General features: G+C 51.7%; 6 protein-coding genes across 6 annotated transcripts; 3 read left to right on the top strand and 3 right to left on the bottom strand.

Moving 5' to 3' along the window:
• Window positions 1–1,638: 1,638 nt before the first annotated feature.
• On the top strand, window positions 1,639–2,344 carry LOC121405438. Its single transcript, XM_041596109.1, has one exon. It carries the CDS (start codon window positions 1,671–1,673, stop codon window positions 2,328–2,330), a length of 660 nt encoding a protein of 219 aa, XP_041452043.1. The 5' UTR covers window positions 1,639–1,670; the 3' UTR covers window positions 2,331–2,344.
• Window positions 2,345–2,933: 589 nt separating this feature from the next.
• Window positions 2,934–4,545, bottom strand: LOC121405431. Its single transcript, XM_041596099.1, has one exon. It carries the CDS (start codon window positions 3,969–3,971, stop codon window positions 2,934–2,936), a length of 1,038 nt encoding a protein of 345 aa, XP_041452033.1. The 5' UTR covers window positions 3,972–4,545.
• Window positions 4,546–4,733: 188 nt separating this feature from the next.
• Window positions 4,734–5,897, top strand: LOC111071870 (28 kDa heat- and acid-stable phosphoprotein). The gene has a single exon (XM_022363406.2). It carries the CDS (start codon window positions 5,002–5,004, stop codon window positions 5,644–5,646), a length of 645 nt encoding a protein of 214 aa, XP_022219098.1. The 5' UTR covers window positions 4,734–5,001; the 3' UTR covers window positions 5,647–5,897.
• Window positions 5,898–6,144: 247 nt separating this feature from the next.
• Window positions 6,145–7,152, bottom strand: LOC111071868 (ribosomal RNA small subunit methyltransferase NEP1). Its single transcript, XM_022363405.2, has 2 exons — window positions 6,911–7,152; window positions 6,145–6,850 (listed from the first exon to the last, which is right to left on the bottom strand). Exons 1-2 carry the CDS (start codon window positions 7,076–7,078, stop codon window positions 6,260–6,262), a joined length of 759 nt encoding a protein of 252 aa, XP_022219097.1. The 5' UTR covers window positions 7,079–7,152; the 3' UTR covers window positions 6,145–6,259.
• Window positions 7,153–7,233: 81 nt separating this feature from the next.
• LOC111071871 (NADH dehydrogenase [ubiquinone] 1 alpha subcomplex subunit 7) lies at window positions 7,234–7,820 on the top strand. Its single transcript, XM_022363407.2, has 2 exons — window positions 7,234–7,408; window positions 7,497–7,820. Exons 1-2 carry the CDS (start codon window positions 7,346–7,348, stop codon window positions 7,737–7,739), a joined length of 306 nt encoding a protein of 101 aa, XP_022219099.1. The 5' UTR covers window positions 7,234–7,345; the 3' UTR covers window positions 7,740–7,820.
• Window positions 7,821–7,830: 10 nt separating this feature from the next.
• LOC111071863 (probable cytochrome P450 4d14) lies at window positions 7,831–9,808 on the bottom strand. The gene is made up of 4 exons (XM_022363399.2): window positions 9,552–9,808; window positions 9,010–9,466; window positions 8,368–8,939; window positions 7,831–8,306 (listed from the first exon to the last, which is right to left on the bottom strand). Exons 1-4 carry the CDS (start codon window positions 9,712–9,714, stop codon window positions 7,969–7,971), a joined length of 1,530 nt encoding a protein of 509 aa, XP_022219091.1. The 5' UTR covers window positions 9,715–9,808; the 3' UTR covers window positions 7,831–7,968.
• Window positions 9,809–10,712: the final 904 nt, after the last annotated feature.

The raw sequence follows: 10,712 nt of genomic DNA, 5'->3' as shown, positions 1-10,712 counted from the left end.
GAAACTGACCGTTGCGTTTCAGCAGCTGCTTGCGGGAGAACAGAACACAGTTTGGTGGAACCTCGTTAAGTGCTGGAACCTCGCTGAGTGCTGGAACCTCGCTGAGTGCTGGAACCTCGCTGAGTGCTGGAACCTCGCTGAGTGCTGGAACCTCGTTGAGTGCTGGAACCTCGTTGAGTGCTGGAACCTCGCTGAGAGTCGCCACGGCGGCAGGAAACTCGCCGAGAGTCTCCATGGACACAGGAGGCTCGCCGAGAAGCTCCATGGACACTGGTGGCTCGCCGAGAAGCTCCGTGCCAGGAAAAAGTGTAAGTGTGTTTGTGTGTGTGTTCGCGTCGCTGTTGCTGCGACACACCGCTGCAGCGCGCTGCCTCTCGCTTCGCAGTACCTTTCCTTTCCCATCACGTGGCGTGTCGACCAAGCGGGGCCTCGACAGGAGACTATTCAAGTTTTGTGTCTCGACATACATACACACTAACACACGCACACACTCATACCACACTACCACACAAAGAACTCTCCCGTACATACAAACATACGGACAATTTTGTTGGTTTTTTTTTTTTTTTTTTTGTTTATTTGCTTTGCTGTTGTTCGCATTGCTTTTGTTCGAACACCCACCCATACATACATACATATGTATATACATACATACAGATCTGTGTACGGTGTATTTCTCTACATTTTGTCGGAATGTGCTGGGGGTTGGTGTGAGTAGGAGGGGGAGGAACAGGTGGTGGTTGATGGCGCTACTACCATTAATTCCTAACCTAACAATCATTGGCCTAAGCCGATGCCCATTAGGCCTCAATTATGTGGTAACTAATTATTGTGAGCTTTAAACTTATGCATACACATACATACATATTTGTCATATATGTACATATGGTATAGTGACTCGATCTTATGTAGCTTTATAACTGAAGGATTTTTTTGCATAAAAAACGCATGCATTTTTATTATTTACAGTTTTGGGGGTGGGGGTGCAAACCAATTAAATATTTGTATGTAGTGACCAGAAAAAAACAACAATTTTTTACGCTTTAAAACCAAGGGGTTAGATAAGGGGGCGGGGTAATTGGATTATAGAAGGTAATCAATACGATGAAAATCGAATCTATCCACATTATATGCTATCCAAATGTCTCCCACATATGTACATATGTACATTATTGCATGTCCAGTAGATATAAATAAATATATATTTACGCAATACCTGGAATGTGCATTAATTAGTTGATATTCAAGACTTTACAGTTCTCTTAAGCCCCCCCTCATATAGACAGCAGGCCATTAGCAATACTTTTCTTGGTAGAAGAAAATGTTTGGCAGTTGAAATCATTTCATATGTGTATTTAAAAACTGGCGCCAAGCTAACTTATGTTGATACTTAGGGATGGTCAGCGATAGCTATTTTACATTCCGTGCGATAGGTGCTGTTAAGCGCAAAAGCTGCTGTTAAGCCAAAAGTAAGTGTTGGGCGCGTCGTTTTAACTTGAATTAAGTTGAAGGCTACTACCATTTACTACCTGAAATGTGATCGTGCTGTTTTTAAAATTTACTCTTCTTTTCATTCTAGTCTCTACATATGTTTTGTGCATTATCCGAGAGCGAGCGTGTACATAGAAAATCGCGTGTTTTGTGTTTGTGTGTGTGAAACAGCAGTTAGCATGATAACAAGGTTGTGTGCGTTTGCGAATAAAAATGGACTCGCCGCCCCGCTGATAAATGTGATGACTATCGATGTTAGGCACAAAATCGGCACCAGCATGGAAGAAGCGACTACTCCAGCGGATCAGCGAAATGTGGAGATAAAGGCACGGATTCCTGGCGGCAGCGAGGACTTTGTACGCCGCCTGGACATCGCCAAGCGGCTGACGGGCAGCCAGGCGGGGGAGCTCATCGTCCAGCGCGATGTCTTCTTCGAATCGCCGCTGGGCGGGCGTCTCAAGCTGCGCTACTTGCAGGCTCCGGCGCGCTCCCAGCTGGTATACTACAATCGTCCGGATGTGGCTGGCCCCAAGCTCTCCTGCTTCAACAAGATCGAGGTGGACGAGCCGGCTGTGCTGGAGAAGATTCTGGCCCAGACGAACGGCATCCAGGGCCAGTTGGCCAAAAAGCGGCATTTGTTCATACACGAGCAGACGCGCATCCACCTGGACGAGGTGCAGGACCTCGGCCACTTCATGGAGTTCGAGGTCTGCCTGCGACCGGAGCAGACCCTCGAGGAGGGCCAGACCATTGCCGAGCAGCTGGCAGCGACTTTCGGAATTCAGAAGGCGGACCTCATGACCGGCTCCTACTTCGATGCCCTGCGCAGCGGTCAGTGAATGCTTCGGCCATTTAAATTAAATTGTTATAAGGTTCATTTATTCAGTGATTCCTTGTTGAAAAAACACACAAAGTAAAACTCAGGTCTGGCCACGGATATTTACAAAAGAACGAACCTGTTTTTCCTATTTTTTCCTGTTTTTCCATCTCTGCAATCCGATTAGGGATCGATTTGGACTGGTTTAGACTGAGGTTAAACCGAGCATAAATGCAAAATGGTTAAAAAGACGAAGACGAACATAGGACAGAAACGGGTGGAACAAGAGCATGCTGACTAAGGCTAAGGCTTCTTATAAACTAGGACGATGAGGATTACGCAGGACGATCGATGTACACGACGACACACACACACACACACACACACAGTCGATGTGGCCACGGAAGGAAACATCCCGCGATGTGCTGGCCATTTGGAATGATCGCCACACACAGCTCCCTCTGTGACCCTTCCATCTTCTTGCAGTTGGTTGGCTTTGATTCTGGGATTCATGCAGCCATGCCGGCCATGCCAGTCATGGCGTTCCCATGTTCGTTGACTAATTTTGCATCGTGGATACATATGTATGTATATGCGCGTGGATATATGTATATGTATGTATGTATTATGCATTTAAATGTGTATGGCGCTGGGATGTGGAGCAGCACCCCTCTAGCAGTACCCAACGAGCCGGAGAGAGGGACTCGGAAATGGGAGGACGAGCAGAGATCGGCTCTGGAGGGGGGGGTGGATCGGCTTTTGTGTTCATGTCGCTGCTGCCACTGCCACTGTTGCTGCTGTTGAACTGGCCGAAGAGATCCTCGAGATTGTGGACACCCTGGTTGGTGGAGTGCACCCGGTAAGCATCGCGCTGGAAGATCACGTGGTTGCTGGCATAGATGTTGTAGAAGTCGCTCAGATCCATGGCATCCTGCTGGCTCTTGAACGCAAACGGCACACTGTCCCCCTCGGCTATCGTCTGGCGGCACTTCTGAAGCAGGGACAAGCCGTTGTCACTGTCTCTGTCGCTGTCGCTGCCGCTGACACTGCCACTGACGGTGGCATGCAGCTGGGCGCACTCATCGCTCTCAAACCAGACGCTCTCCACATTGGCGCAGGGGCCGCAGCTGAGGTCCTCCATCTGGAAAAAGGGATTGCCCATCAGACAGGACTCGTCGTAGAGCTCGGTGAGCCGAGGAAAGCGCTGGATCAGCGGCATGGTCATGCGCCGCCACATCCGCATCCCGGGATACACCGTCGACTGGACAACGCGCTCGCTGCCACCGCCCGATGCCTCGTAGCGGTACGCGGCCACGCACAGCGACACGAGCGTAAGGTAGAAGAGCCAGCAGAGGATCTGGCGCCGGCGGTCCAGCAAATGGTGCAGCACCTCCAGCTTGAGGTAGGCCATCAGTTGCGGCGGCGGTACCAACGTTGCACTGACAGCGCCTCCGCCGCCGCCCCCGCCGACATTTCGCTGTCGCCAGTTGCGCTGATGAAAGTACTGGAACAGCACGTAACTGTCGAAGGACAGGGGTCGCACCTCGCGGTGGGCCTCGGCCAGGCGACGCAGCTGGCGCACGGCACTGCTGTAGCGCTGCAGCAGTTGCTGGCGGCTCAGTTGCACGAAATTTAGATCGATATCGATGTCGTAGTCATCCATGGCCTTCCTTCTCCGCCGGCTCTCGTCCGTCTCTGCATCCGTTGCCGTTGCTGTTGCTGTTGCCGTCTTTGTCTTCGTTTTCCTCGGCTGCGGGGATTGTCGTTCGCCCTGGCACTCGCGGTCTCTATCTCTGCTTGCATATATACGAGTTATCTAAATTTGGTTGTCTTTGAATTTGTTATAATTTATTGCTTTGCTTTTGTTGTTCCTATTCTATTGTTTTTGTTAACGAATTTTTGAGTGGCGTGAGATTTTATTTACATTCACACACTGCGCCGTTTGGCCGCCAGGTGGCGCTGATTCTGTTGTCGAATACATAGGCGTGAAAGGCGAGCGGGGAGTTTTGTTTCTTTTTTCAACCCCGTATTTGGAATATGTTCGAATTTGCTTCTGCATAGACTTTTGAAGTTTTATAACCATAAAATAGCCTTTTCGTTCCGTTGGGTTGCTGATTTCACGCGTAAAGACGTAATAAAAGTACAAATTCCTCCCCACTACAATAGAAATACAATACACTAGCGCGTTTACTGCAGTTGCAGCTAGTGGTGGAAGTGCATATTTTGTGCTCACGGTCACACTTAACGAGCTCTTTAACTGCAGCGCAGTCAAAAGAAAAACGCCACCCTGTTCCCTGTTCTTTTCAATTACTACTCCATTAAACACGTTTCGTTTCTCTTTCCACCTAGGCTACCAACAGGAAAGTACATATTTTTAAATTTTAGTCGGCCATCGACACAGTTGCCATCCAATCGATAGTTGCTGTCAACACACACTGAGCTATCGCTAATATCGATTGTACTATTTCTGGATCGTCAATTTTATTTGGAATTACTGTGTGCTGTGCAAAAAAAAAAGCCTGCGCGACTAAATTACCAGATCATTGCCACGCCTGGCCGAAGGAGCGAATCAAAAAGCAGAAACCGACCGTTGCGTTTCAGCAGCTGCTTGCGGGACAACAGAACACAGTTTGGTGGCAAACTAGCAGCGACACACGCACCCATACACACGAGCGTAAAAACAAAGACCCAGCATGCCACGAGGAAAGTTCGTTAACCACAAAGGCCGCAGCCGCCACTTTACATCACCCGAGGAGCTGCAGCAGGAGTCCGAGGAGGAGAGCGACCAGTCGAGCGGCAGCGGTAGCGGCGAGGAGACCGGCGGCGACAAGGCTTCCGGAAGTGCGGCCACATCCAAGCCAAAGCCGCCAGCGGCCCGCAAGACCGCCACCCGTCCAGCCCATCGTCAGAAGCAGCGTCCGGCGGTCAGCTCGTCGGAATCCGACTCGGAGGAGGATTCCGAGGATGACTCAGAGGCAGAGGCGCGAGATGCCAAAAAGGGCGTGGCCTCACTCATCGAAATCGAGAATCCCAACCGTGTGACCAAAAAGGCCACCCAGAAAATCGCAACCCTTAAGCTGGACGATGGTGGGCCCTCCACCACCACCTCCACCGCCTCCGCCAAGCCGGAGCTGTCCCGTCGCGAGCGTGAACAGATCGAGAAGCAGAAGGCGCGCCAGCGTTATGAGAAGCTCCATGCGGCCGGCAAGACGACCGAGGCGAAGGCAGATCTCGCCCGGCTGGCTCTCATTCGTCAGCAGCGAGAGGAGGCCGCCGCCAAGCGCGAGGCGGACAAAAAGGTGGCAGCCGACACCGGAAAGAAGCCGGGGGCTAAGTAGGATCATTCCCGGATCCCCAGCCCGCGATACCTTAACCCGTCAACTGATTCAGTAACAGAACCAATGGAAGGGCTAATGGCAATTAGTTAAGGAAATGTAAAGTAACAAATTTATCAGGAAACGTTACCCGCAAGAGGATGAGGCTCGCTACGCACTACACCGCACCGCACCGCACCGACCACCAACCACCAACCAAACCGAAACCCAATCCTAATCCCAAACCCAAACCGATCTGTTGCATCTGCCACAAGTGCCGAGTATCCCGTGAGAAACGCCCAAGAACTAAATTTCGATCTGAGTGAGCCCAATGTCAAAAATAATCTTCAGGTTTTCTATGCAGCGTCTTTTGTAATTGAGAATTATAAAAATAAATAAATAAATATATACATAAATATGTATACATACATACATACCATTATGTGAAACCCAATTTCCCGACTGGCGATTACTCTCTCCTCCAGCGATAAAATGAAACACACACACACACAGATTCCGAGATACTTTACAGGCTGCATGGCAATGCAATGCGCAATATAATCTAGTCAGAATGGGACTACGTGCTAAAGCTATAACTAATCAAGGGCGGGACATCTGGCCGCCCTTGTGCGGCGGCCTAAACTACCTTCCAGACCTCCTCGAAGGCGCTGCAGAGCTTGGAGCAGGCTATGGCCGCCGACAGCGGGTAGTTGCTGATGGAGAAGAGCTCCTCGGTGTAGTCCGTCTTGAGAACGCCATGCGCAAAGGCGCCGATCACCATAACCACGGGCTCATCGTAGGCCACACTGCCTTCCTCGCCGTGCGGGACAAGGTCGCGGCAGTTTGTGACCAGCTTTCCGGAGAAGGACATGGCGTATTTCTTGCAGCCGACCGGCAGATGGTCTGTGATGGGGTTCTTGATAACGCCCATCAGGCGGCGGGACGAGTCGTTGGCCCGAATCTGGAACTTGTGCAGCAGCTGGACCATCAGGCCGGCGAACCGCTTGAAAGTGCGTGGAATGCGCGTCTGGGGATTAATCTCGATGAGGACGTTGTGCTCGGTGCGCACAAACACTTGGAGCAGACCGGCACGGTTCAGCGGGGAGTCGAATAGCATTAGCAGGCATTGGTGGGTGATGTCGGGGCGGCAGGAGCCCGGATCGCGTTGATTCTTGCGCATAATGCCCGCGTGGTCGTCGCAGTTCAGCAGCTCGAAAGTGCCGTGCACCTGTTGGGACGAATGGTGTCAGTTGTCAGCCAGGGGCCAGGATTTGCGGGTGGGACTCACCTTAACCGTTTCCAGCTGGGCCCCCTCCAGCACGATGATCAAACGCTTCTCGCTGGCATTCACGTGCAGCACCTTGAAGTGTTTTTTGTCCAGATCGAATTCAGGATCGTCGCTCTTGCGTCCCACAAATTTGCGCTTGCGATTTATCATTTTTCCCTGGCCTCCCATTTTGTGGCAATTAACTTATATTTATTTCTACAAAAACAAATACCATGTGCACCATGTGCGGCGGCGGACAGCAATTATCGATGATTGATGGCTACTACGATGAATATTACAGTCCTGCTAGAACGGTCGATACTATCGATAGCCGTACTCACTCCATACTGCCATCTTCAGTCATAAACAACAATCAGCTGGGCTAAAGTTTTTACGCCTGCAATTACAAAAAACATTCTTTCAGACAGTTAAACATTTCGTTTAGCCGGAACAAGCATGTCTGTTCTACGCCGTGACGTGTCGCCTTTTTTCCAACGGATCCGGGCCTTTCTCCTGGGTGTATGTATGGAACTACGGGCCGCCCCAAGCCTCTCAAATGTTACGTTATGTAAGACAAAAAAGGAAAATTTATTGAATTCTATTGCAGCGTGAGCACAATCTGGCGCTGCGCTTCGAGAACGACGTAGCCGATCGCACCCAGCCCCCTCCAAGGATCCCCGACGGACCCTCGCAGCTGTACTCGGCCAACTATTACTGCCTGCGCGATGGCCGTCGCGAGGTGACTCCACCCATTGATCTGGTCGCGCAGCAAAAGCAGCTCGCATCGGACGGCGCAGTGCCCAAGGCGACCAAGCTACCCACTCCGGGCCAGGTATACGCCTGGGACTAAATTCAGTTTCAAGAAGAAATCATCTTTTTTTTTTATGTTGTAACTTGAAGCGCTTGAAGCTAAAATAGAATCAATTTAAGCATTCGAAAGTGTGATGGTATGTGGGTGAAGCATTTAATTTGATTGGAATATTTACAGTGCGGTCGGTCGGCCTAAAAACTAATTAAAACGGTGGGAATAGGAAACAGAGCAGCCCAGGGACGGGAAACGGGAGGATGGCAGAGAAAACTCAGTAGACGCGCGGCTTGATGCCCACATTGATGCCTGTGGTGGAGCGGAGGATGAGGTTCAGCACCAGCTGGACGTCCTCGCCTAGGGGCAGCAGCTCGAAGTGCCTCAACAGCTTGCTGATGGTGCTCTTCATCTCCAGCATGGCAAACTTCTGGCCAATGCAGTTGCGCGGACCCGCAGAGAAGGGCGTGTAGGCGAACGGATTGATCTCGCCCTTGCGCTCCAGACTGAACCGCTCCGGCACGAACTTGTGCGGCTCGGGGAAGTAGTCCGGATCGCGGTGGGCATGGTATATGAGTATCATGACATCCGTCTTGGCGGGTATGAGTTTGCCATCTGCAAGAAGCGAATCGTCGTTAAGGAGAATCATTTCCGATGAGTGGAAAAGGGAACCTACCCAGCAGTGTGTCCTCGACAATGTGGCGTCCGATTATCGGCACCGAGGGGAACAGTCGCAGCGACTCCTTGATCACACACTCCAGATACTTGAGCTCGCCCAGCTGCTGGATGTTTACGGGGGCATCCTTGTCGTCCCCGAGCACATCGCGCAGCTCCTGGAAGACGCGAGCCTGCACCTCCGGATGGCGGGCCAGCAGATAGCTGGTGAAGGCAATGCTGCTGGTGGTGGTGTCGTGGCCCTCGAACATGAACGTGTCCACCTCCTCCCGTATGTCCTCATTGCTGAGTGGCGCCCCGTCAATGGACGACTGCAGGAGCACGTCCAACAGGGCCATGCGCCGCTTCTGACCCACATCGTCCAGGGGCGTGGCGTTGCTCGCCTCGTAGGTGCCCTCGGCGATGGACTTCTGCAAGAGGTCACGCCGCTCGCTGATCACGCTGTTGGTGAAGTCCTGCATCGTCTTGACGTTCGCATTCAGCTTGGCGAAGGCGGCGGGGAAGAACAGGCGCATGAAAATGTCCAAACGCTGTGCGGGATTCGTAAATCGCTCGGCCAGCATGGCAGAGGCCCTGGGAGGAGAATGAGGATGAGGCATTGCAATGAGCAGATTGGAATGAATCGAAGCGGCAGCTAACTCACGTGGTCACCGACTGGACGTAGGGAAAGTTGGGCTGCAGCTGGGCATTGATCTTGACGCCCATGGCCGTCTCGGCGATGATGTCCATGGCGCAAAGGCAGGCGACGGGGAACATGTTGATCACGGTCTTGCCATCCGCCCGGTCGTACAGATTCTTGGCCATGGTGGCGCTCTGCTGGTCAAAGACTTCCACGAACTGCTCGAGGATCTTGAAGTGGAACGCGGGCGTGATGATCTTCCGCCTGCGGAACCACTTCTTGCCCTTGCTCAGCAGCAGCCCGTCGCCCAGCCAGTTGACCAGCAGGCCGTATAGGTTGTTCTTCTGTATGGTCTGCTGGCTGCTCATGATCGCCTCGATCATCTTGGGGTCCGCCGTCATCAGGCCGCGGTCCTGCAGAATCTGAATTCGTATGTTCTTGCCATGGGTCTTGATAAGGCGCCACTGCAAGTCGAACACAGCTGCAAGACGCAGAGAGAGAGAGAGATTCGGTTTGGTTAATGGATATGGATAGCTGGAGAGGATCGCCCCGTTTGTGTGGCCTACTTTTGGGCGTCTCCTTCATCATCATCGGGGCATTGCCCACAAGCGGCCATCTACGGGGTCCCGTGATTCCTGCCCTGTCAAAGTACTTGCTGTGCTTCCGGCCGGCCAGATAGTCCCACACGAGGGCCACAGTCAGCAGCAGCACCAGCAGCTCCACAAACATTTCGTTCCTATTTTCCTATTTCTAAGATTTCCGTTCCGTTTTTACGGTTCTATCCAACGCTCTCACAATCCACGACCGACTGGTTGGCCATGCTCGGTGGTGACGCTGTTTTGTAGCTAATTCTGCCCGCGATAAGGGGACCATAATCAGCGGCCAGTAAACTTTACCCAAGGCGACGGTAGCCTAGGGATGGGGGTTGGTGGTTGGGGGTTAGAGGTCAGAACTGGCTGGAGAGTCTTTGCCTTGGCAGGGTCTCTCCGCTATCAGTAGTTGGAGTTTCGATTCGTTCGGATTCGCTCCCCGAGTTAATGGACCAGATAACTGCCCCACAGATGCAGATACGCTTGGTTGAGGATCTCCGCCCACCCACTGGGGACCCATTCATGGCGCTCATCGCACAGCACAGCGCAGCACACAAATCGCACGTTCAGCATGACTCAAGGCCTTTGGCTGCTATCGGAAGAATAAAACATTCAGATTGATACGGCAGTGGGCCAGTCCGTCGTCTAATCCATCTCTTGGATAACGTGAGAATATATGTGTGTGTGTGTGGGGGGAAGTAATCGGCTAAGAATTATCTGCTCTTGGGCTGATAATCTCTGCTCCATCTATGGCCAGCTCAAGCGAACAGGATAGTTCCCTGTCTTTGTGGGTTTCTTGCCCTAGCATGATGAGTGCTGGAAGTTCTTATCTTTCCTTTGCGTCATGCATAGTCACGCTTACTCAGCACTTTTGCGCACAAATCGGAGTTATCTCTAACACGATCTAATCTGCTATAGGCAAATGGATAACAAAGTAAACACCGTACTGGCAGTCGAGTCAGAATCTGCCAAAAAGGTCAGGATATATTTCGGTTTATATACTCCGAGAGTCAGTCCAGGTCCAGTGAGTCCCCACTGAGGCTGTATGGCAGAATACTCTAATTTAATTGAGCAGATTCGATACGATCTGCCCTAGGTCATTCTCTCTTAAGAACTGGCTCTGACGGCTCTCTCTTC

The sequence above is a fragment of the Drosophila obscura genome, unplaced genomic scaffold (genome assembly GCF_018151105.1).
Source record: "Drosophila obscura isolate BZ-5 IFL unplaced genomic scaffold, ASM1815110v1 contig_96, whole genome shotgun sequence".
In the NCBI taxonomy this organism is placed as follows: domain Eukaryota; kingdom Metazoa; phylum Arthropoda; class Insecta; order Diptera; family Drosophilidae; genus Drosophila; species Drosophila obscura.
This window is presented reverse-complemented; position numbering and strand designations above follow the sequence as displayed.

Coding starts and splice junctions, on each gene's coding strand:
- LOC121405438 (XM_041596109.1), top strand. CDS start 1,671: ATGATAACAAGGTTGTGTGCGTTTGCGAATAAAAATGGACTCGCCGCC.
- LOC111071863 (XM_022363399.2), bottom strand. CDS start 9,714: ATGTTTGTGGAGCTGCTGGTGCTGCTGCTGACTGTGGCCCTCGTGTGG. Junction 9,467..9,551: donor GATGAAGGAGACGCCCAAAA/GTAGGCCACACA, acceptor TGCGTCTTGCAG/CTGTGTTCGACTTGCAGTGG. Junction 8,940..9,009: donor TACGTCCAGTCGGTGACCAC/GTGAGTTAGCTG, acceptor TTCTCCTCCCAG/GGCCTCTGCCATGCTGGCCG.
- LOC111071871 (XM_022363407.2), top strand. CDS start 7,346: ATGTCTGTTCTACGCCGTGACGTGTCGCCTTTTTTCCAACGGATCCGG. Junction 7,409..7,496: donor TCCGGGCCTTTCTCCTGGGT/GTATGTATGGAA, acceptor ATTCTATTGCAG/CGTGAGCACAATCTGGCGCT.
- LOC111071868 (XM_022363405.2), bottom strand. CDS start 7,078: ATGGGAGGCCAGGGAAAAATGATAAATCGCAAGCGCAAATTTGTGGGA. Junction 6,851..6,910: donor CCCAGCTGGAAACGGTTAAG/GTGAGTCCCACC, acceptor TCGTCCCAACAG/GTGCACGGCACTTTCGAGCT.
- LOC111071870 (XM_022363406.2), top strand. CDS start 5,002: ATGCCACGAGGAAAGTTCGTTAACCACAAAGGCCGCAGCCGCCACTTT.
- LOC121405431 (XM_041596099.1), bottom strand. CDS start 3,971: ATGGATGACTACGACATCGATATCGATCTAAATTTCGTGCAACTGAGC.